Raw genomic sequence first — 25,402 nt, 5'->3', positions numbered from 1 at the left:
GCGTCCGTGTCTCCCCTCTCGTGGGTCCCCCCAGGCCGCCCTCAGCTCCGTGGCTCCGGGGGGGGGGAAATGGCTCCAGTGTTTGCCAAGCCCAGCCACAGCCGTACGGGGGACCACTCCGGGAGGGTCGCGGGTTGTTACGCGTTGCCGCGATGTTTCCTCTGCAGGCCGCAGCACTGGGCCCAGTAAATCGCCGGAAGCCGCGGACTTGCGGCGCCAGGAGTCCCCGCAGCGTCGTCGCCTGTGCGGCCTCAGCCCCGCCGCCGGGGTCGGTGCGAAGTTTCACCGCCGCTCCTCACCGGAGGCAGCCGGAGCGTGCACCGGGGCCCAAGGCAGGTTCGCCAGCAGCCTCGGGCCGCGCAGGATAACTTTCGCCGTAGAATCGGCCCGGGACAGGAGAGCTTAGCCGGGAGCTCTACCCAGGCACGTCCGTCTTCATCGCGTGCTAAGCCACGCCGAGAAGTCAGGCAGACTTAGGATGGTAAACAGGGAGTGCTCCTTGGGAGGGACAAACGCATGAAGAGGAAGGACAGCCATCAGATAACAACCACACAGATGAAGCTGACAATGAAGCAGACCCGTGGTCACCCATGCGCAGGCTCTAAGGCGGATGCAATCATTGAAATGGTCTTCAAGAAGCTTCCGCCTATAGAGGGCTTAATGCGGCAATACATCCAGGTGTATGGGATGTACCTGAGCTCAGACATACACACCGGGGATTCAACAAAACAACCGGTCTGTGTGGAAGTTTGGTAAATATCTCAAGTTCAGAACAAACAAAATACCAGTGAAACAAAAATAAGAATTTTATTCAGAGCCAACACTTCCTGGTTTGGACCAATCACTGACCTGGAAAAGACTGGAAGACCCTTGCCTTCCAAATCACTGCCCCCCCCCACAAGGTGATGAGCTTGGAAATCGGTAGGTGTCCCATGGAGCTCCGAGACCCTCTTCACGTCTAATCCGTGGCCCACCTTGAGCCTTCTTTCATCACAAGACCCTATCATGCCACCTTATGGTAAACTCATGTAAACAAGACCACCCATGCCACCTTATGGTAAACTCATATACACAAGACCACCCCTGCCACCTTATGGTAAACTCATATACAGAAGACCCTACAATGGCAGCTTATGGTAAACTCATATAAACAAGACCACCCCTGACACCTTATGGTAAACTCATATACACAAGACCACCCCTGCCACCTTATGGTAAACTCATATAAACAAGACCACCCCTACCACCTTATGGTAAACTCATATAAACAAGACCACCCCTGACACCTTATGGTAAACTCATATAAACAAGACCACCCCTGCCACCTTATGGTAAACTCATATACAGAAGAACCTACCATGGCAGCTTATGGTAAACTCATATACACAAGACCACTCCTGCCACCTCATGGTAAACTCATATACAGAAGACCGTACCATGGCAGCTTATGGTAAACTCGTGTAAACAAGACCACCCCTGACACCTTATGGTAGACTCATATACAGAAGACCGTACCATGGCAGCTTACGGTAAACTCGTGTAAACAAGACCACCCCTGCCACCTTATGGTAAACTCATATAAACAAGACCACCCCTGCCACCTTATAGTAAACTCATATAAACAAGATCACCCCTTCCACCTTATGGTAAACTCATATACAGAAGAAAACCCCTGTCACCTAATGGTAATCTCATATAGTCAAGATCACCTCTGCCAGTTTACGGTAAACTCATATACACACAAAAACCACCTCAGCTTACGGTAAATTTATATACACAAGATCATCTTTGGCAGCTTACGGTAAACTCATTTACACAAGACCAACCCTAGTAGCTAACAGTAAACTGATATAGACAAGACAACCTCTGCCAGCTAACGATAAATTCATATACAGAAGACCACCCCTGCCCGCTTACAGTAAACTCATATACAAAAGACCCTGCCTGGCAGCTTACGGTAAACTCATATACAGAAGACCCTGCCTGGCAGCTTACGGTAAACTCATATACAGAAGACCCTGCCTGGCAGCTTACGGTAAACTCATATACAGAAGACCACCCCTACCCGCTTACGGTAAACTCATATACAGAAGACCCGGCCTGGCAGCTTATGGTAAACTCATATACAGAAGACCCTGCCTGGCAGCTTACGGTAAACTCATATACAGAAGACCCTGCCTGGCAGCTTACGGTAAACTCATATACAGAAGACCACCCCTGCCCGCTTACGGTAAACTCATATACAGAAGACCCTACCTGGCAGCTTACGGTAAACTCATATACAGAAGACCACCCCTGCCCGCTTACGGTAAACTCATATACAGAAGACCACCCCTGCCCGCTTACGGTAAACTCATATACAGAAGACCCTACCTGGCAGCTTACGGTAAACTCATATACAGAAGACCACCCCTGCCCGCTTACGGTAAACTCATATACAGAAGACCCGGCCTGGCAGCTTATGGTAAACTCACATACAGAAGACCCTACCAGGAAGCTTACGGTAAACTCACATACAGAAGACCCTGCCAGGCAGCTTACGGTAAACTCATATACACAAGACCCTGCCTGGCAGCTTACGGTAAACGCATATACAGACCACCTCTGCCCACTTACAGTAAACTCACATACAGAAGACCACCCCTGCCAGCTTATGGTAAATTCATACGCACAATATCATCCTTGCCAGTTTACGGTAAACTCATATCCAGAAGACACTGCCTGGCAGCTTACGGTAAACTCATAAACCTACGTCTGGCACGAAGACAAACCAGGCAGTTAAAAGTCATGCATGTCAACGCCCCTCGGCTGCTCACCAGTTCCTCCTGCTGGGCAGCGGCCACGCCCATCCTCTGGAGTCTCCATGGGCCTCAAGGTCAGGCAGGAGTCAAGGCGCTAGATACAGTCTTCAAAGCCATTCTCGGTCTGGGGTCTCTTCCTGCAAGACAAAATCTGAGTTCACCGACTGACCAGACACCCCCAGCCACAAAACACAGTCTGCAGGCGTGCACCCTGCCTGATAGCTGGAAAGGGTCTGCTGAATGCAACATCTTCCTGCTGTGTGCACATCTCCCCTACTGTATGCACCTTTCACCTGCTATATGCACTTCTTCCGTCCTGTGTGCACCTCTTCCCTGCTGTGTGCGCCTCTTCCCTGCTGTGTGCGCCTCTTCCCTGCTGTGTGCGCCTCTCCTCTGCCGTGTGCGCCTCTCCCCTGCCGTGTGCGCCTCTCCCCTGCCGTGTGCGCCTCTCCCCTGCCGTGTGCGCCTCTCCCCTTACGTGTGCACCTCTCCGCCTGTTGTGCGCACCTCTCCCCTGCTGTGCGCACCTCTCCCCTGCTGTGCGCACCTCTCCCCTGTTGTGTGCACCTCTCCCCTGTTGTGTGCAACTCTCCCCTGTTGTGTGCAACTCTCCTCTGCTGTGTGTACCCCCCTGCTGTGTGCACCTCTTTCCTGCTATGTGCACCTCCCCCTTGCTGTGTGCACCTCTCGACCGCACCTCTCCCCTGTTGTGTGCGCCTCTCCCCTGCTATGCGGCATTGACACAGTTAGCTATAAGGCACAGTGTTCCCGAGATAAGGCTTGGATGGGAACAACTCATACATATAGATTAAGAATCAGTACTATATTGTGGTTTGTCCAGCCGGCCAAATACGTTTAATCGTTACTTTCAATGATTAGGACAAAAATAAACCGGTGGGACACGAGCATGCATCCCAGCCTACCACACAGAACAACACACAATGAGGTACATGTACAGGGGACAGACAAGAAAGGAAATATACAAGCATTTACAATGCAATAGGTCTCGCTTTTCGGAGAGTTACAGCTATTGGCGATGTGAATGGCAATGTCTTTTACCTATGTGTTTTGGTTTGGAGTGGAGTGGGTGTATGTGGGTTGGAATGGAATTGAGTGGGTAGAATTGAGTGGTGTGTAGTGTATTTGTGTAGTGGAATTATGTGGCATGGTGAATAGATGTGGTGAGAGCTGCACAGAATAGATAGAAAGGAAGCGAGAGGGAGGGATAGGTAGTTTGTGCAGGAAGTGGTGCAGAGAGAGGGTTTGAGAAAGAGAAAGAAGTGGAGAGCAGGCCACAGACGCATGAAGAGGGAGCGCCTGTGTACGCAGAAGACACCCCAAGAAGAGGAGGAGAGCGCGGGATTGAGGGACGGAAACCTTGAAAAAAGGCACTGGAAGATATCGTGCTCAAAGACCTGAAGTCAACCACATGACAGAGGCAGGAGGAGTGCATGAGAGAGCGAGAGGGGGGTGAGAGAGGGGTGAGAGAGAGGCTGAGAGGGAGAGACACCAAGAGGTGGGGGGGAGTTGAAAGGTGGACCAGTGCACTGCACGAGGAGGTACTGGAAGGCACCATGTGTGAGGAGGCAGTATAGAGAGAATGTGAGGGAGGAATGAGAGGGGGCAGTGGGATTGCAAGGTAAGAGGGGGTAGTGGCAGCATGACGAGGAGATGAGAGGGGCAGTGGTTGTGTGTGAGGGAGATAACAGTGGTGGTGGAAGGGGGAGGTAGAGATTTGTTGTATTGGAATTGTTTGTTGTGGAATTGTGTGGCATGGAATTGTGTGGTGTGGTGGGGAGTTGCGTAGTGGAAATATGTGGCATGGTGTGCTGTGGAATTATGTGGATAGTAATTAAATGGTTTTAGGTGTACTGGAATTATGTTGAGTGAGATTGTGTGTTATGGAGTTTATTGTGTAAAATGACATTGTGTGTTTTGGAGTGGCATGTTGTGGAGTTGAATTATGTGGTGAGCTGTTAAATTTTGTGGCACGATGTGGAAATATGTGGTGTGGATTGGGGATATGTAGTGTGTTGTGGAATTGTATTGTGTATTCGAAATATGTTGTTTGATGTGGAATTGTGCGGTATGTATTGGAAATGTGTGGAGTTGAATTGTGTGGCTTGGAACTGTGTGGCGTTGAGTGAAATTATGCTTATTGGAATTATGTGTCATGGTGTGGAGAGCATTTATGTGGATTGCTGGTATGTGGGATAAAGTACATTTATGTGGGGTGTATTCATGTTGTATTGAGTAGAGTGTTATTATGTGGAGTGTAATTATGCAGCGCTGAGTGGCATTGTGTGGAGTGTAATTATGTTGTGTGATGTAGAATTGTGTGGCATTAAATAGTGTGGTGTTGTGTGGGATTATGTGGCATGGTGTGGAGTAGCATTATATTGTCTGGAATTATGTGGCATGCTACAAAGTTGAATTTATTGTGTGCAATGGCCATAGGTCTCACTTTTGCGAGAGTTGGAGCTATTGGCGCTGTAAATGACAATGTGCTTTACCCATGTGTTATGGAGCGGAGTGCATGAACGTGGAGTGGAATTATGTGCGTTAGATTGAAATTGCTAATTGTGGAATTGTGTGACGCGTAAATGTGTGGTGTAGCGCAGATGTGTGTACTGGAATTATGTGCCATTGTGTGCAGTGGAATTATGTGGATAGTAATTATGTGGTTTTGAGTGTACTGGAATTATTTGTAGTGGGATTGTGCATTGGAAAGACTGGAAGGGCTGGGGCAGTATTAGTGAAATGGCAAACTCTGCTTTGACGTGCAACTCACTGCCACTGTAAAAGGTGAAAACTATGGCGCCTGTTAGTTAAAGTAAAAAAATCCATGTTACCACGTTGGATACACTGGAAGGGCTGGGGCCGTGTCAGTGGCACGCAAAGTCCTGCTTAAAGTGCAGCTCACTGCCACTGTAAAATACGAAAAATAAGGTGGCTTTTAAAGCTACATAAGCTATACATTTGTGTCTCCGCACAGACCGCACATATGGAGGGCCCATATTCTGTAATCAGTTGTTGCAAATAATATACATCTGTTAATGCAAATACTATATCTCTTACCACAGCTGTTTGCTGCATTCATGAACCACAAACTGTCCCGAGGCCAGTGAAGCTCATAACGTGCCTTGCTGAGGGCAAACCATCGGACTTTCATGTGCTAACTCTTGGATGCTGCCTTTGCGCCTGACTAGATGTGTGTGTGTGCTATCTCCAAGTCACAAAATATAAACGTAGTCACTCATAAAAAAAGAATACATTCATATCATTAGCAAGTCGTGTTTCGGACCACGTTTCTGAAAGCACAGCTGTGTGTCCTCAAGGCCTCCCTGGTTGACACAGGCGCTCTTACAAGCTTTCATCCTTAATGAAAGACTCAAAGTTGCATTTATTCCATTTATTTATGCCCTACTTTTAGGAACACATCCATTTCGTTTGTGTGCACAAATTGAATGCAAGCACAATTTCACATTCAGAAATAAAGTGAATAGAACAGCCCTGGGCACAGCAGTTTGAAACGAAAAGGTTCCTCTTCCGGGCAGAGCTGGGAGAATTCAAAGTGGAAAACACCCATTAACGTGAAGCATCACTTTAGCATAGGGCCACTTGGGCGATCGATGGTGTTTAGGGTCCATTGATGGTGGAGACGTTATAGCGCCGATGAGATCTCTGCAGACCACAGAGCCGGCCAGCCTGCTTTGTTTCCGGATGGTCACTTTCATGTTCACAACACATGCTGTGGGCTTTCAACCTACGTGTCACTTCCTTTTACAACCAGGGGCATGTGAAAGGGGCGTGTCTTTTCGCCCTTATCTATGTTTTTAATTTGCAAGCCTTACATTCAAATTAAGGGACACAACTTAACCAAGCATTTGCAATGCAATAGGTCTCGCATTTACGCGAGTTTGAGCTATTGGCATTGCAAATAACAATGCCTTTTATATTTGTTTTCATTTTAAAAACATAAATAAAAGGCATTGTCATTTACAATGCCAATAGCTTTAACTCGTGTAACTGCGAGACCTATTGCATTGCAAATGCTTGTTATTACTGACTCGAAGGTAATGTAGCGCTTTAGGTTTAGGTGAAAAAGGTAACAGTAGCATGCAACTATAAATAAAACAAAATTAAACATGAAACGGGCTGGGAGTGAATTTCAATAGGCTTTTGCCAGCAGCGACTTGAGCACAATGCCTGCAAAACCCGTACGTAAAATGCAGAAAACAGTTTGCTTTAAACATTAGTAACATGTAAATGTTAGATGTCTGATTTATAGCTATTTGTTTTACTTCCCAAGATTTTATTAATGTCTTTGCTATATACTTTACACGATGGGAGCATTTTGTTAAAAAGTAAACAATAATTAACATAACTGGATGGCTCCCAATTAACCTGGTGCGAGTGAATGCAGATGTGATACCCTGTATTTTGCCCCAATATATACACTTAGAACCTATTTAAAGTTGTTTACAATACATATAACAAAAAGGAATAAGCCAGGAGTGCACATATCATTATCCACACGCACCATAAGCGATACACCAACTGTTCTCAGTACCCCACAACAAAGCAACATTAACAAACGACCACCTATCTACCTCGCCTTTACCCCACGGATACACCCCAAAATGATAATCTATGAATACAAAAATGATACGTCATTAGCAACCAGAGGTGAAACAATGCGACCACGATAGAACATCAGATATTCACAGATGGATCCCCTATTAGTTCAAAAGGATGCCGATCAGCTCCACTTGCCAGGATACGAGGGTGAGATATAGTTCATGCTCACCTGCAACAGCATTCGAGAAGAATACAGAACCACACACCAGAAACCCACAAGGAAAGCTCCCGGTGTTTACTGGGATTCTAACACCCCAGAGATATATGCAATGTTCTCTCCCGCCCCCCTCTCGCACTCAAGTTTAGAAGCAACCTTTCTGCGGGTTTCTCTCCTCATTGAAACAACAAGCATTGGCATAGCCAATAGATCTCGCTTTTGGGACCTTATAAGTGTTTAACTATGCAACAGTTGCATAACTAAATACTTATAAGGTCCCAAAAGCGAGACCTATTGGCTATGCCAATGCTTGTTTTTTGGTAGGCACGAAGAGCCACCCTCCCGCGTAATGCCAGCTGCTGCAACAGGGGGAGGGACGGACTCTGAGGAGAGAGAGCAGAGGAGGAAAGAGCAACAGAGAACCAGTCTGCCAAGTAGGTGCGAACGTTAAAGTGAAAGTAATCATTTCGCGGGCGCTTTGAAGTTCGCAGTGGCCGCGCGGCTCACTGAGAACATCAAAGCACCCGCAAAATGTACACGCAGGCTGCCAAATGGTGCGCACGCCCGGCGCACATGCACTGTAGTTGGGGGCCTGAAAAGCACTCGTTTGCACTTCCAGATCCCCGTTTTCTATAGCTCTCGCCAGAGCAGCGCTAAAGCGCTGGCTCAGGCGAGACCTAAAAAGTACACTGCCTTTCAGTAAAGTAGCGACAGGTACAGCAGATTGTTGTGTGTGCCGTCTAAGTGATTTAGAAATTGCAACAACAAAGCAATCTTTAGGTGAGTCATTGATATGCTTATCTAATGAGCAGTACCTGGCATTGTTGGTACTTTCAGAGTCCCTGGCATTATTTTGGTGCTTCCTCTGCCTTAGCAACAGGGCCAGGTGTGAAGCCCGAGTTGAATTGTAGCGCCCACTAAGGCAGCATCATAAAGCACCTGCCGACAAGAGCTTTAATGTGCCACATCGAAAACCAGCACAGGGTAAGGATTTTTAGCACTGCAGGCAGGATAGAAATTTGCCTTCTAGAGCACTTTCCAAAAACTTTGAAATGGCAATTTACTATCGCCAATAGGTGGTGCCTTGAGGTTGTTTCTTAACCTTTTGTTATGGAAGCACCAGCCATGTAATCTCCTTGCTCTGCCCCATTACAGTCCGATGCTGGGGCTCTTAAAGTCATTTTAAAGTAGAAGAGTGTGTTTGAAACCCGGCGCCTATGGAAGGAGAGGGATGCAGGAGTGGGGAATGGAAAGAAGCAGGCTCTCCCATTTACAGCTTAGCAGCCATGCTCGTAAAGAGACTACAGAGATGCGCTGCAGCAGGACCTCCGCCACAGTAAGGAATGCTGGCAACAAGCCAGCCGGTAGAATGAAATGAATGAGCAGGGTTGGGTACGGGATGAGAAGAAACGCAGGACTGTTTGGAGGAAAAGGGGCGGGTAATCTACTTTTCACAGACAAAGCCACTGTAAAGGTCCATATTTTTACGTCCGAAACATGCTCACCATGGGTGTCCACTCCATTCTGATCCCCGGCTGAGAATGTAATTTGAGCCCTTGCTACAAAAAAAAAACATGTCCAGACCTCACACTGTTTGAAGTCCCTCATTACCCTCCTCCGTGCTGGTATAAACAATAAACATTGCTAATGATAAAAAAATAACTTGTTTTACTTTCCCTACTGCAAAAAAGACTAGTTTGCCTCCTTTAAGAACCCGGAGTACAGACAACCACTGAGAACGCGCAGCGAAACCCAAGGGAAGCAAAACATTCGACAGGATGAAACCAAATCGCGGGTGGAACTGCACGGTTTAGAATGCCATTTCCGGGAAAAAATAAAGCGCACTTCTTCACGTTTGCAAACATAATAGCGCTAATGAATGATTTTTTTTTTAAAAGTGCTTTGTACCAATTCTAGTGTACGTTGAAGCATTTACACTTACTTACATAAACACCCCCCCCACTTACATGATGGTTCAACTAAGCAAGGCGCTCCTGAAATGGCAGCCGCGATTAAAGTATGTTCCACGGACACCTCGCTAGCAGTTAACGCTTGTCCCAAGTATTTAACAAGACTTAAAGGTATTGTTTATTTTTTAAACATAAAAATGGGTGACATGCTTGAACATAAAGCGTGGCACCTGTGTTGTAAATATAGAAGAGGGTGCCATGCTAAAAGAAAGCGTGGCGCCCGTGCACAGTAATTGAGCAAGTAACAAAGTGCTCTTTCGTGATGCTATGCAACACTTCTGAGGGATTCACTTTGTATTGTTGTGGGCAAGCAGAGAGTTGTACATAAAATATGAAGCCCTTCTTCTTTGTGCTTGTCTTTAAAGTACTGTTAGATCCCCTTTGAGCCTGGCTCTGTGTGCGTGTCGGATTAGGCAGCCTAACTTTAGCATGCTTTTCTATGGCAGCAGCCCATGTCGTCTCAAGCTGGATACTGCAGTGCAGCAAGCCAGCAGGCAAGTGTTAGGCAGCGATGAGCCCCTTAACGTCTTGCTATGTTTTCACCCTAGCAGAGCCCTCCTTCATCTGCCTGGCTCCGCTGCTCTTCTGCGACGTTGACTCAGGCTGCAGCCCGCTGGCTGAATGAAAGAGAGGGGGAGCCAGAGCTGAGACATGAGATGGAGGAGAAGAGTCTAGAAACATGTATACTGTAGCGTTTCGGAAAAGCGCAAACTATGTTTTATTTAAAAAGCAAAAAAAGACGGTCCCTAGCATTATGTACAAAGACACACAAAAAAAAGACGGTCGCTAGCATTGCGTACAAAGAGAGCAGGCTCTGGCCCAAAGACACGAGCAGCCTAACAACCAAGCATTGGCCGCACGTGCGCCTCGCGCTTAAAGTTTAAAAAAAAAACGAAAAAAAAGACAAGCCCGGCGGAGCATGGTGCGCGCGCGCTTGGGGGCGGGTGAGCGCATTCCAGGCGGGGGAGCGGACCCTTTGAAGTGCTCCCAAAAAGCGGATTGCATGGCGGCACGATGCGCGTGATTGTGCGCGTGCTAGCCATGCAATCCGCTTTTTGGGAGCACTTTTAAAACCCGCTTACAATAGTCTCGCTTTGCAATCGCTTACGCGATAGCAAGGCGAGACCTAATAACACACAAGGGAAAAAGGGCTCAGGCAAGAGAGTTTGTTTGCGTCTTATGCATCTACATATGGCAAACAAAAACCCCACACTGTCTCCCAGAATCATCGGATCCCTGACGTGTTGGCATTGCTCTCCGCTCATTCAGAGGTCAATTCAGACCCTGAGCAGCTCCAGCAAGGCGGACGCGTCCCTCACCTAAAGTTACAAGCCCAACGGTGGCTTTGCGGCAGGCACGCGGTCTACTTGTATCCGAACCAGGACCGTGGCGGAAGCTCGTCGTAACCTTAACTGTTCTTCTGGTCTCTCCACCGATCGCAATTTACACCAGGCTATTTATTCAAGCAATACCGCAATGTCCTGATGATGATCCCATATAGGTGGTTAAGGGATCGAAACATCGTCGACCAATAAGTACACCTTTTACACTTACCTATTGGATAATTCTGATATGTATTGGAGTCCGAAGCATTTTTTGTTTGCCGTATGTAGTTGTATAAGATGCGAACAAACTCTCTTGCCGGAGCCGTTTTTCCCTTGTTTATTGGGTTCCCTTGTTTCCTAAAATATATTCACACAGAGTTAGCACAAAACCTAGCAATGGGTATAGCTTTTTAAAATAATCAGTATTTAGGTTTGAGAATTAATGTGAGAAACCTAAAATGACGCACAACACACACACTCCTATCAGCTACTGGGACTATAGTACGACCAAACAGTTTTATAGATTTTTTTGTAGGTTTGGAGTAAACTTGAAGGCGGCTATCCCATGGGCCAGAGAGAACAACTCCTCAGAGCCTCTATACCTACACAAAGCAGTGGAAAAGCTAAGGTGTGACTCCCTTTGGTTCTCATAGGTGGAAGCCCCTCTGAAGCTGGGTCATCTGTGGCCCCTGCCCCTGGGCCATCCTGGCAGGAGGAGGTCACACCTCCTCTCCCCAGCAGAACCTTTGTTCCCCTTCCTGGGAACGCTTCACACCTCCTGGCAGGAGGGCAGCATGTGGTCTCAGGTGACAACTGCTGCAGTGAACCAGAAAAGGATCCCAGAAGTTTGGGGCAGGAAAGTGGTGACTTTCTAAAGTCACCTTAGCATTAAACGTTACTTTAAATCCGAAGTCAGCATTGTCTGGTTTAATGGAACAAATGCTTTGATACCTTGGAATACTATATTTGGTGGCCACAAAGGGAAAATAGCACTTGGCTAGTGTAACTCCTTCTTAGGCAACGAGACCACCAGCCATGCTGCAGCGTTAGGCAACGGGATCACCGGCCATGCTGCAGCGTTAGGCAACGAGACCACCGGCCATGCTGCAGTGTTAGGCAACGGGATCACCGGCCATGCTGCAGCGTTAGGCAACGAGACCACCGGCCATGCTGCAGTGTTAGGCAACGGGACAACCAGCCATGCTACAGCGTTAGGCAACGGGACCACCAGCCATGCTGCAGTGTTAGGCAACGGGACCACCAGCCATGCTGAAGTGTTAGGCAACGGGGCCACCAGCCATGCTGCAGCATTAGGCAACGAGACCACCGGCCATGCTGCAGCGTTAGGCAACGGGACCACCAGCCATGCTACAGTGTTCGGCAACGGGACCACCAGCCATGCTACAGTGTTAGGCAACGGGACCACCGGCCATGCTGCAGCATTAGGCAACGGACCACCAGCCATGCTGCAGTGTTAGGCAACGGGATCACCGGCCATGCTGCAGCGTTAGGCAACGAGACAACCGGCCATGCTGCAGTGTTAGGCAACGGGACAACCAGCCATGCTACAGCGTTAGGCAACGAGACCACCAGCCATGCTTCAGGGTTAGGCAACGGGACCACCAGCCATGCTGCAGTGGTTGGCAACGGGGCCACCAGCCATGCTGCAGCGTTAGGCAACGGGGCCACCAGCCATGCTGCAGCGTTAGGCAACGGGGCCACCAGCCATGCTGCAGCGTTAGGCAATGGGACCACCAGCCATGCTGCAGTGTTAGGCAACGGGATCACAAGCCATGCTGCAGCGTTAGGCAACGGGACCACCAGCCATGCTGCAGCGTTAGGGAACAGGACCTCCGGCCATGCAACAGGACCACCGGCCATGCTGCAGTGTAAGGCAACGGGACCACCAGCCATGCTACAGTGTTCGGCAACGGGACCACCAGCCATGCTGCAGCGTTAAGCAACGGGACCTCCAGCCATGCTATAGTGTTATGCAATGGGACCACCGGCCATGCTACAGCGTTAGGCAACGGGACCACCGGCCTTGCTGCAATGTTAGGCAACGGGCTCACCGGCCATGACACAGTGTTAGGCAACGGGACCACCGGCCATGCTGCAGCATTAGGCAACGGACCACCAGCCATGCTGCAGTGTTAGGCAACGGGATCACCGGCCATGCTGCAGCGTTAGGCTGTGGTAAATAAAAATTCCTTTACCGGGACTGAATTTGATACAGAAACATTATAAAATAGCTCAGTAAAATGAGAGGCAGAATCCGTGATATTAGAGTTTCGGAATGGGCTTTATTCCAATAATCGATTATAATCGGATGCTTCAAGTTCCATCACCACGGGGGTTCAGGAAGTGAAGTACATATTTTATTGACAAGAAGTAACTTTTATAGTACATGCATTATAATGAAGTGAATACAGTAGGCGTAACAATTGATAAGGACATTGACGTTTGGTCTGCGTAACCGAAAATGGGTGTAATAATGAGTAAAAAGGAACATGATTGGTTATGATGTAATACATAGGTGGATCTATAAGATAATACTTGGCATTGATGCGCGCGCAGCAGTATGACGTGTAATTGACGTGTAACTAGGGGGTGACGGGGACTTGACATTTAGCTCTATATGTGGAGACGAGAAGTCTGGGGGGTCAAGTCAACCTAATCCCAAATCATATCTAACATCCTATGTTTAAAGAACTATGTTATCCATAAAAGAGGGACTCTCGGACAGAATCTATTCTATACTGACTGTGCGTGCGTGTACAAGCGTCTAAGTGTCTACACTGAATGCGAGGGGGTAGGAATATTCCATGGTAACAGGGCTATGAATTACTTGCATGAGGACAGAGAAGATGGGCCTTTTTGCTTGGTAACTGGAAGAATGTTTACTTAAACTACTAGGCAGGAATGCATCGGCTGAGGGGGAGGCAGATAATTCGAAGGTGAAATACAGTTCTTGGCAGAGAGTAAGCTGATGTCAGGCTTCGTGAGCCGCGCAGAGAATGAGACAAAGTTCATGGTCACAGATGCAGGCTCGGGCTGGAGCTTTCAGAGGCAGAAGGCAAGAGGAGTTTTGATGACAGAATCAGGGCCTACTTGCCTGGACTGAAAAGTGGCATAAGTGAACCATATAAAGCCGATGGCCTTTCATATTTAGGAATGGGATATCCGGCCTATACATGGCGGATCTGTCAAAGGACATGTTGACGGTGGACGCACATGTATTTGCGTCTTCATAACTGGAACTGGAGGGAACATACATGTACTTGTGACATGCACATGGAACCGTTGGGGTCCAAGATAGGGGACATAACTGACCAGAAAAATCCATATTTCCACAAGGCAACGAGACAACCGGCCATGCTGCAGTGTTAGGCAACGGGACAACCAGCCATGCTACAGCGTTAGGCAACGAGACCACCAGCCATGCTTCAGGGTTAGGCAACGGGACCACCAGCCATGCTGCAGTGGTTGGCAACGGGGCCACCAGCCATGCTGCAGCGTTAGGCAACGGGGCCACCAGCCATGCTGCAGCGTTAGGCAATGGGACCACCAGCCATGCTGCAGTGTTAGGCAACGGGATCACAAGCCATGCTGCAGCGTTAGGCAACGGGGCCACCAGCCATGCTGCAGCGTTAGGCAATGGGACCACCAGCCATGCTGCAGTGTTAGGCAACGGGATCACAAGCCATGCTGCAGCGTTAGGCAACGGGACCACCAGCCATGCTGCAGCGTTAGGGAACAGGACCTCCGGCCATGCAACAGGACCACCGGCCATGCTGCAGTGTAAGGCAACGGGACCACCAGCCATGCTACAGTGTTCGGCAACGGGACCACCAGCCATGCTGCAGTGTTAGGCAACGGGACCTCCAGCCATGCTACAGCGTTAGGCAACGGGACCACCAGCCATGCTACAGTGTTAGGCAACGGGACCACCGGCCATGCTGCAGCGTTAGGCAACGGTACCACCAGCCATGCTGCAGTGTTAGGCAACGGGATCACCGGCCATGCTGCGGTGTTAGGCAACGGGACCTCCAGCCATGCTGCAGCGTTAGGCAACGGGAACACCGGCCATGCTGCAGCGTTAGGCAACGGCACCACCGGCCATGCTGCAGTGTTAGGCAACGGGATCACCGGCCATGCTGCAGTGTTAGGCAACGGGACCTCCAGCCATGCTACAGCGTTAGGCAACGGGACCACCGGCCATGCTGCAGCGTTAGGCAACGGGACCACCGGCCATGCTGCAGTGTTGGGCAACGGGATCACCGGCCATGCTGCAGCGTTAGGCAACGAGACAACCGGCCATGCTGCAGCGTTAGGCAACGAGACCACCAGCCATGCTTCAGGGTTAGGCAACGGGACCACCAGCCATGCTGCAGTGGTTGGCAACGGGGCCACCAGCCATGCTGCAGCGTTAGGCAATGGGACCACCAGCCATGCTGCAGTGTTAGGCAACGGGATCACAAGCCATGCTGCGGCGTTAGGCAACGGGACCACCAGCCATGCTGCAGCGTTAGGGAACAGGACCTCCGGCCATGCAACAGGACCACCGGCCATGCTGCAGTGTAAGGCAACGGGACCACCAGCCATGCTACAGTGTTCGGCAACGGGACCACCAGCCATGCTGCAGCGTTAAGCAACGGGACCTCCAGCCATGCTACAGTGTTAGGCAATGGGACCACCGGCCATGCTGCAGTGTTAGGCAACGGGACCACCAGCCATGCTACAGTGTCCGGCAATGGGAACAACAGCCATGCTGCAGCGTTGGCAACGGGACCTCCAGCCATGCTACAGTGTTAGGCAACGGGACCACCAGCCATGCTGCAGCGTTGGCAATGGGACCTCCAGCCATGCTACAGTGTTAGGCAACGGGACCACCAGCCATGCTGCAGTGTTCGGCAACGGGACCACCAGCCATGCTACAGCGTTAGGCAACGGGACCACCGGCCATGCTGCAGCGTTAGGCAACGGTACCACCAGCCATGCTGCAGTGTTAGGCAACGGGATCACCGGCCATGCTGCGGTGTTAGGCAACGAGACCTCCAGCCCTGCTGCAGCGTTAGGCAACGGGAACACCGGCCATGCTGCAGCGTTAGGCAACGGGACCACCGGCCATGCTGCAGTGTTAGGCAACGGGATCACCGGCCATGCTGCAGTGTTAGGCAACGGGACCTCCAGCCATGCTACAGCATTAGGCAACGGGACCACCGGCCATGCTGCAGCGTTAGGCAACGTGACCACCGGCCATGCTGCAGTGTTAGGCAACAGGATCACCGGCCATGCTGCAGCGTTAGGCAACGAGACCACCGGCCATGCTGCAGCGTTAGGCAACGGGACCACCAGCCATGCTGCAGCGTTAGGCAACGAGACCACCAGCCATGCTGCAGGGTTAGGCAATGGGACCACCAGCCATGCTGCAGGGTTAGGCAACGGGACCACCAGCCATGCTGCAGCGTTAGGCAACGGGGCCACCAGCCATGCTGCAGCGTTAGGGAACAGGACCTCCGGCCATGCAACAGGACCACCGGCCATGCTGCAGTGTTCGGCAACAGGACCACCAGCCATGCTACATTGTTCGGCAACGGGACCACCAGCCATGCTACAGTGTTAGGCAACGGGACCACCGGCCATGCTGCAGCATTAGGCAACGGGACCACCGGCCATGCTGCAGTGTTATGCAACGGGATCACCGGCCATGCTGCAGTGTTATGCAACGGGATCACCGGCCATGCTGCAGTGTTAGGCAACGGGACCTCCAGCCATGCTACAGCGTTAGGCAACAGGACCACCGGCCATGCTGCGTTAGGCAACGGGACCACCAGCCATGCTGCAGTGTTCGGCTACGAGACCACCGGCCATGCTGCAGCGTTCGGCTACGAGACCACCGGCCATTCTGCAGCGTTCGGCAACGGGACCACCAGCCATGCTACAGCGTTAGGCAACGAGACCACCAGCCATGCTGCAGGGTTAGGCAACGGGACCACCAGCCATGCTGCAGTGTTAGGCAACGGGGCCACCAGCCATGCTGCAGCGTTAGGCAACGGGGCCACCAGCCATGCTGCAGCGTTAGGCAACGGGACCACCAGCCATGCTGGAGTGTTAGGCAACGGGATCACAAGCCATGCTGCAGCGTTAGGCAACGGGACCACCAGCCATGCTGCAGCGTTAGGCAACGGGACCACCAGCCATGCTGCAGCGTTAGGCAACGGGACCACCAGCCATGCTGCAGCGTTAGGCAACGGGACCACCGGCCTTGCTGCAGCGTTAGGCAACGGGACCACCGGCCTTGCTGCAGCGTTAGGCAACGGGACCACCGGCCTTGCTGCAGCGTTAGGCAACGGGACCACCATCCATGCTGCAGCGTTAGGCAACGGGAACACCAGCCATGCTGCAGCGTTAGGCAACAGGACCACCGGCCATGCTGCAGTGTTAGGTAACGGGGCCACCAGCCATGCTACAGCGTTAGGCAACGGGACCACCAGCCATGCTGCAGTGTTAGGTAACGGGATCACCGGCCATGCTGCAGTGTTAAGCAACGAGACTACCGGCCATGGTACAGCGTTAGGCAACGGGGACACCAGCCATGCTGCAGTGTTAGGCAACGGGATCACCGGCCATGCTGCAGCGTTAGGCAACAAGACCACCGGCCATGCTGCAGTGTTAGGCAACGGGACAACCAGCCATGCTACAGCGTTAGGCAACGAGACCACCGGCCATGCTACAGCGTTAGGCAACGGGACCACCGGCCTTGCTGCAGTGTTAGGCAACGGGCTCACCGGCCATGCTGCAGCGTTAGGCAACGAGACCACCGGCCTTGCTGCAGTGTTAGGCAACGGGCTCACCGGCCATGCTGCAGTCAAAACAACAATTTCAAGTTTTAACTGTCTGGACATCTCAATCACAAAAGAAAGAGGTCCTTCTTTTTAAAAATTAGCAACCTGGCTTGTGGGCTGCTAAGGCCTTCACTAGGGGTGTGTTAGAACTATTAAAAAAAAAGGTTCTGACCCGGCAAAAGGGTTTATTTTGCCATGCCGAGCTAGCAGTTTTACAGCTACCCGACTAGGCTGCGGTGTCAGACCCAGAGCCATGTTTTCACCCCGTCACTGTAGTGGTGGCACACCAAGTTCTGTGATCCACGAGTGACCTTCAACATATTAGCCCTGGGTACACCTCGTACAATATACCAGGCACCTATCGTAAGTTAAAGATGCCAATCAGGGATTTGCCAATTGTAAACACACTTTGAGGGGTCAGAGCACATGCACTGGAGGCTGGTCAGCAGGGCACCGTGTGCTGGAGTCGAAAAACCAACAGCAGCAGTTCAAAGGCTTGGAGGGTGATCATACAACAAGAGGCCCTTTTTTTACAAGAAGTCGAACCACGGGCATTTGCTTGGTCTAGCATTCCAACTCATCGTTCTCTTGCTCACCATGCCACCTCAATTTGGACTCAGCCGTATGCAAATCGGTCTTGACCCTGCTCCAATAGGAACAGTTCAGCCTGAACTTCCAAGCCAGGTCCTTGCCGACTCAGAACACAAGCAACCCAAGGCCGGTTTCTTTAACGGATGCGCCCTAAATAGGGCGTGCCAGTTGACGAGCTCCTCCGACAGGGTCATTAGTCTCCTAACACGGAGTCTGGATTAGCCTAAACTGTCCCTGGTAAGAGAGAGACGCCTCCCGTTCCCTTTTTATGTCAAGCCTACAGTCGAATGCGCTGTTGCTCGACTTTTAGTAAGTGGGTTTTAAAAGTGCTTCCCACTGGCTTTTGCTGGCCTAATGTTTGTGTTCATGCGAGCGTGAACGTGCACAGCCGCCAGCTTTCTGATTACTTTCACTTTCTGCGCTGCTGTGCCCGCACCACTTGTGTGTTTGCCGGCGCGCGTGCGTGTGCACACAACTCCCTCCGCCTCTCTCTCCCGCTGCAGCCCCATCTTTGCATTCCCCGCGACCAATGCTTGTTTAGTAAAACAGTTAAGCTTCTTCCTCGAAGGAAAACACTCCCAGAGAGAATCTAGCTTCTACATAAACAGCCCCTCATGGCCGCGGATGGGGCGGAGGAGCAGGAGCTGGATGGCACCCAATTCGGAACCTACAGGGACTTTGGCAACATTCCACGTAGGTCAGAAGATTTTAAAATGTGAGTTTACCCACGGACAAGTAAAAATGCTTGTATTTGATCAGCACGTTACTTTAATTGACTTGTTCTGCCTCGATTACTGGTTTCCCCACCCGCCCCTCTGTTCCTCCTTCACCCCTCCCCCACCCGTCCTTATTCCTTCTCATTGGTGAATAATCAGTGTGTCATGGACTGTTCTTGTGCCAGTTCATGACAAGAGGCTGACAGCTGTCAGCCGTTCTTGTCTGTGGCAGCGCAGGAATTTTTCTGAGTGGAATTATTCCTTCTCCTCCCGATTCCCGAATCTACACATCTAAGTTTTAAAAATATCACAAGACGTAACAAGAATAAAACAATTGTAATTGAGACATGAGAGTGGTCGAGATAAAAAGCAGGAAGGATGCACAGAAAGGCGCGCCAGTCCGCGATCATCTAGAAGCTTCTAGCGATATACAAGGCCACGCAAGGCCGACCTTTTAACAGTCGTGTTTCCGAGCAACACCCATAGCTGGGCGGGCCGCCCACCTACAGGGAAAGCCGGGTCAGAGTCAATCCTATGGCCCGGCTCGGATCTTAGAGCCCGTGCACAAGCTGCGCTCCGAGTGTTTTCCCGGCTGTCTTTAAAGGGTTTCCAATTAGTTTTTTCCCCTCACAATTAGACAGCACCTACAGTAAGATAACTTCCAAAATGGAAAGTTTTGTCGCAGGTACAAAGGCCACGCTTGATAGTAATTGATAATTGCACTTTATTCATGGCAAGGAATTCCAAAAGTCAATGTTTTTGAAAGAGTGAAAGTGACAGGCGGTCAAAATGTCAAATTTTGTCTCTTTAAACTTATCTCCCAGCTACCGAGGCGGTTGAGACAACGAAGAGACGCAGCGTGGGATGTGGAAACCTTTAAAGCTGAGAGTGGCCGTTCCTGTGCTACATTTGAAGATACTCCTTTCCAGACATTTTACATTTTTTATTGACGTCTGGCATTATTTCCAACTCTTAGCTCTGAACTCATCGGACACGGAGCATAACAAATAATTTCTCCTCTCTCTCACCCAAGCCCTTTCCCTTTAACCAAACCCAGTGACAACAGCAGGGCGTGCACCCACCAAAGGGCGTGCACCCACCAAAGGGCGTGCACCCACCAAAGGGAGTGCACCCACCAAAGGGAGTGCACCCACCAAAGGGCGTGCACCCACCAAAGGGAGGGCACCCACCAAAGGGAGGGCACCCACCAAAGGGAGGGCACCCACCAAAGGGAGTGCACCCACCAAAGGGAGTGCACCCACCGAAGGGAGGGCACCCACCAAAGGGAGGGCACCCACCAAAGGGAGGGCACCCACCAAAGGGAGTGCACCCACCAAAGGGCGTGCACCCACCGAAGGGAGGGCACCCACCGAAGGGAGTGCACCCACCGAAGGGAGGGCACCCACCGAAGGGAGGGCACCCACCAAAGGGAGTGCACCCACCAAAGGGAGTGCACCCACCAAAGGGAGTGCACCCACCGAAGGGAGTGCACCCACCGAAGGGAGGGCACCCACCAAAGGGAGTGCACCCACCAAAGGGAGTGCACCCACCAAAGGGAGTGCACCCACCAAAGGGAGGGCACCCACCGAAGGGAGGGCACCCACCAAAGGGAGGGCACCCACCGAAGGGAGGGCACCCACCAAAGGGAGTGCACCCACCAAAGGGAGTGCACCCACCGAAGGGAGTGCACCCACCGAAGGGAGGGCACCCACCGAAGGGAGGGCACCCACCAAAGGGAGTGCACCCACCAAAGGGAGGGCACCCACCGAAGGGAGGGCACCCACCAAAGGGAGGGCACCCACCGAAGGGAGGGCACCCACCGAAGGGAGGGCACCCACCGAAGGGAGTGCACCCACCAAAGGGAGTGCACCCACCAAAGGGAGTGCACCCACCAAAGGGAGTGCACCCACCGAAGGGAGGGCACCCACCGAAGGGAGTGCACCCACCAAAGGGAGTGCACCCACCTCCAGAGACAAGAGGGAACACCTGTGCCAATTTTGAAAAGACTGACATCAGAGACTGGTAGCGCAGGCAAAGCCAATAGCTCTGGCTAAACGCTTATAAGGTCCCAAAAGCGAGACCTATTGGCTATGTCAACGCTTGTTCTATGTGGGTGAAAGGATTATGGGAGGATCCTGGAACGTGGCATATCAGGCCGGAGATACACAGACATATAACTCCAAGTCATGGACCACAAACCCAGCTTTGTCAAACAGGGACGTCTTCATTTCCCAAAGTATGCGAGGTTTCCTTCCCGCCAAAATTCAGGTTAGGGCAAATCTCAAACTGGCAAAAAAACATGTATACAGCTTTTGCGGAATACTGATGAATAGACAGAAAAATTCAGGTAAACCTACTATTTTATTTAAGGCTATGCTGCCACCAATCAATAACGACCATGTGATCGATTGGTCCTCTTGGGTATTTACCCAATCCATTGCTCACCTATAACTTCTATTGATCAACACCTCTCAGACCCCATCTATCCTAATCCTCAGGTGTTTGACTGTGTACATACACCTGTGCACTGGGAATTCCAGCGGAACTCGCTCACCATAAGTAGGAACACCTCCAACGTTTCCCAAATAACATAAAATGTCAATCAGTCCTAACATTCTATTATATCTTATATATCTGCAGATACATTCTGCCCTGGATTTTTGGTAAAGGCAAGAATATCATCTTCATATACAGAAATGAGTACCCCACCCCGATGATACCGCAGTCCTCTCAAGGCACGATGGTCCTGGAGTCAACAAGGCAATGACTCTATTGGAAGTTGACATCCCGGTCTTGTCCTCCAACCAATTTTAATGGCAGTGGCGGCTGGTGACCTTTAAAAGTGGAGAGCCTGACCCTTGGCTTGAATTACCATGAGCGAGCCGGACTTCTCGGCAGGTTCGCTCACACTCACTTGCACTTAGTCTCATTCGCATTCAGTTACTCCTATTCACACTTGCACTCGCTTTTACTTACTCTGTCTCACTGACTCATGCACCCTCACTTATCCTCACTCTGACGCACTCACTCTTACTCATTCTCACTTACTGTAAGTGAGTTCCATTCTTTCTGATTCATTCAGTCTCAAACTGAGTCAGTCTCACTCATTCTGATTCACAAAATCTCACCATGGCCGACTCATTCCCACTCAGTCTCACTCACTCATTCTTCCTGATTCACTCAATCTCAACGTTGCTCACTCATTTTTACTCAATCCCTCTCATTGTGACTCTCTCAATCTAACTCAGACTCACTCAGTCTCGCTCATTCATAGTCAGTGCCAGTTATTCCCAATCAATCTCACTCTAACTCACTCATTCTCACTCGTTCTGACTCGATCTCACTCATTTTCACTCTCTTTGAATCTCATTCACTCAGACTAGCATAGTCTCACTCATTCTGACTCACTCTGATTCAGGCAGTGCCAGTCATTCTCACACCAAGTCACTCATTCTCTGAGCCACTAAGACTCAATCAGACTGTGCCTCACTCTCTCACACACTCACTAACACTTACATTCATTCTCTTTCACTCTTTCATTCTCACTCGCACTCAGTCTTCCCATCTCTCATTATCACTCACTGACTCAACCCTGCACTGACAGTCTCACACGCCCACATAGACACACAGATGATCATACAAACCCATGGTCTCACACGCCCACATAGACACACAGATGCCAACTCAAGCCCATGCTCTCACTCGCCCACTTAGACACACAGAGATGCCCAGAAAACAAGGAGGGTGCAGCACCCTCAGATAGAGCCGCCCCTTATTGATAAACCCAGACTAATAGTCATTTTCTCTAACTATTGCTTCAAGATTCACAGATAAAAGGATAATGGGTTGGGTTGCGTATGGCTGTATACACATGCCTACCTTCTACAGTACGGCTGACAGGTATGGCCACTCCACTCAGTCGAAGGCTTTTTCGGCATCATTAAACACAATCACTGTCGCGAACTCCGGTCTTAGTGGACATGGAGTGCAAACCATGAGCTCTCTTCCTACCAGGAATGAATCCTGCTTCATCTGTGAAGACCAGGCCCGTGATTACCGGGTGAGCCCTTTTGCAATTATTTTAGCAAAAATCTTGTCTACTTTACAAAGAGACAGAAGTCTACACAAATTACACATTTTACTGTTTTTGCTCAGTTTCAAAATAGTCACAATTCCCCTCATGCGGTGCACAGGAGTTCTCGATTTGCGAAGGCGACTTCACTCACCTCGCATAGATGCGCAACAAGAACCTCCGGACATTCCTTACAGAGTTCCATCATCAGAGCACCTACCCAAGGAGCCTTTGCGCCAGCAACGCCGCCTATGGCCGCACTGATCTCAGCAATAACTGACTGAGGCCTCCCTCCAAGCAAGTGTGGCGTCCATCAGAAGGAGGGCCATAGGTTAAGTCTACAATCATCTAGGACCAACATGTTTTCATCATTCCATCACGAATCCCATCTCAAACCCCAAAGAGTCCAGCAGGCTTGTCACAATGCTCTGCGGGTCCGCCTCACCATATCCATCCTTGGTCTTTTCTCTTCACCATGGTTCTGGAATTTTCCATATTTATTTGAGATTTTGACTTCAGTATCAGCTGTTTCCCTAAAAACCAATCATTTTGAGTCTATCGCTGCTAGGATTGTTCTCTGTCCAGATCTGAAATATTTCTCGTCGAGCTCGGTAAATTGGTCCCTAGGCTTTGTGTCTACGCCTATATTTAAGGACTTCTAGTTGCTTAAAAAGGCTTATACCCCATATGTAGACTTTAAACACCTCCCACACAGGCATATTTAAGCACTAATCCCACCAGGATGTCAAAGTAGTCTGTATAGGCAACCTCCTCTTGCTCCTAAACACTCAATCAAGGAGTGCTTCTTTACGGAATCACCAATATCCAACGAGTGGAGACTCAGGAGCCGCAGGCAGCTCGTAGAGTCCTGGGATATGAGGCATGTAACATTCAAGATATCTGTAGTCATCTTTCTGGAGAACAACCCATGCTTCGCTTGTGGCCTAGAGTCATGTAGAGAAGGACAGCACAAAAATGCTAGTTTGTCACCCCAGTTCACACACCAAGCATCAATCAATCAGGAGTTATGGAGCGTGGCATATCACCCGTGAGGGTCTCAAGGTGCTGGAGTTACTAACTGCTTCATGGTGATCTGATCGTTCAGTCGCAATGAGGGAAAAGCAAGGAGAAAGCAGTGAAAAAACAGGGGGAAAGCAAAGAGAAGGCAGGAGCCGGACCGCTGCAGCAGCACGGGGAGAGCTGGGCCTGGGGTATCCTCAAACGCCTCTTCCTCAAACTCAAGTATCTCCATGACTTGAACCGCTGCCCTCCCAGCTGAGCTCTCGACCACCCAGACAGATTGGGATTATCCAGCATGGGATTAAATCTAGACTGAAGTCTCCAGCACAGACGTTGTTACAATTAGTTGACCAACAGCACACGTTAGGACATTTAGGGGCATATGTATCAAACGATTTTTTAACCGCAAACGCTGCGATTCGCAAAATAACAGCGTTTGCGATTAAAAAAATCGGTAATCGGGATGTATGAGCCAAATCCCATCGCAAAATTAAGGAATTGCAAATTTAGCGATTTCTTAATTTTGCGTAAGCATTTAAGAAATCGCAAATTGCGATTTCTTAAATGATATGTAAAAAGCACCCAAGTTGTGCGAATTGTCCTTAAGAAATCGCAAATTACCACCAACTTCCAGTTGGTGGTAATTTGCGATTTCCTTTCAAAATGCACTTTTTTGAATTTTGCAAGGTGCTACGTGGCGCTCATACATGCCCTTAGGGCATGTATGTGCGCCATATGCACACACATGCTCATTTCAGGGGTGCATCAGGGTGTCATCATGACACCCTTGCACCTTTGAAATTATTCTCAAATAGCGATTAGCAAATTGCGAATTCGCTATTTGAGAATTACTTCCCATTCATTCCTATGGGTCTCCTGGCCCATAGAAATGAATGGGCAGGTATTCCTTAATTGCGATTTCGCAATTTGCTAATCGCAATTAAGGAATTTTAAGAAATCGCAAAAAGATTGCAATTTTTTAAATACATCCCGTTTTGCAATTCTCAAATAGCGATTCATTAAAAATCGCTATTTGAGAATCGCAAATGGTGATGTTGATACATATGCCCCATAATCACAAATGCAGGTGAGAGTGCATTATACTTACAGGGGTTATTGGTGTGTCGACGAATGACCACGATTTAATCAGGAATCTACTGTCGTGACCTATATATGCTGGCCTGATGCCTCTATGAGCTTCCCCCGAGACCTCAGTTTGATTGTGTGTTTCTCACCCATGTACAGGAGCACAATTGATCTC

At 49.9% G+C, this 25,402-nt stretch overlaps 1 protein-coding gene across 7 annotated transcripts in view; it reads right to left on the bottom strand.

Annotated features, from left to right (window-relative positions):
* The window catches only part of HAO2 (hydroxyacid oxidase 2), a 210,921-nt gene that overhangs the window by 131,536 nt on the left and 53,983 nt on the right, over window positions 1-25,402 (bottom strand). For 4 of the 7 annotated variants that reach the window (XM_085620712.1, XM_085620715.1, XM_085620713.1 and 1 more), the window contains exon 2: window positions 2,817-2,938. The exons of 1 other annotated variant lie outside the window; for it this stretch is intronic. In XM_085620712.1, the coding sequence (XP_085476838.1) occupies window positions 2,817-2,849 (33 nt within the window). In that variant the 5' untranslated portion in view covers window positions 2,850-2,938. Of the gene's footprint in view, window positions 1-2,816; window positions 2,939-5,653; window positions 5,725-25,402 lie in introns of those variants that run through there. 2 more of the 7 variants (XM_085620714.1, XM_085620717.1) reach the window with 1 other exon arrangement.

The sequence above is a fragment of the Triturus cristatus genome, chromosome 8, assembly GCF_964204655.1.
Source record: "Triturus cristatus chromosome 8, aTriCri1.1, whole genome shotgun sequence".
Taxonomy (NCBI): Eukaryota; Metazoa; Chordata; class Amphibia; order Caudata; family Salamandridae; genus Triturus; species Triturus cristatus.
This window is presented reverse-complemented; position numbering and strand designations above follow the sequence as displayed.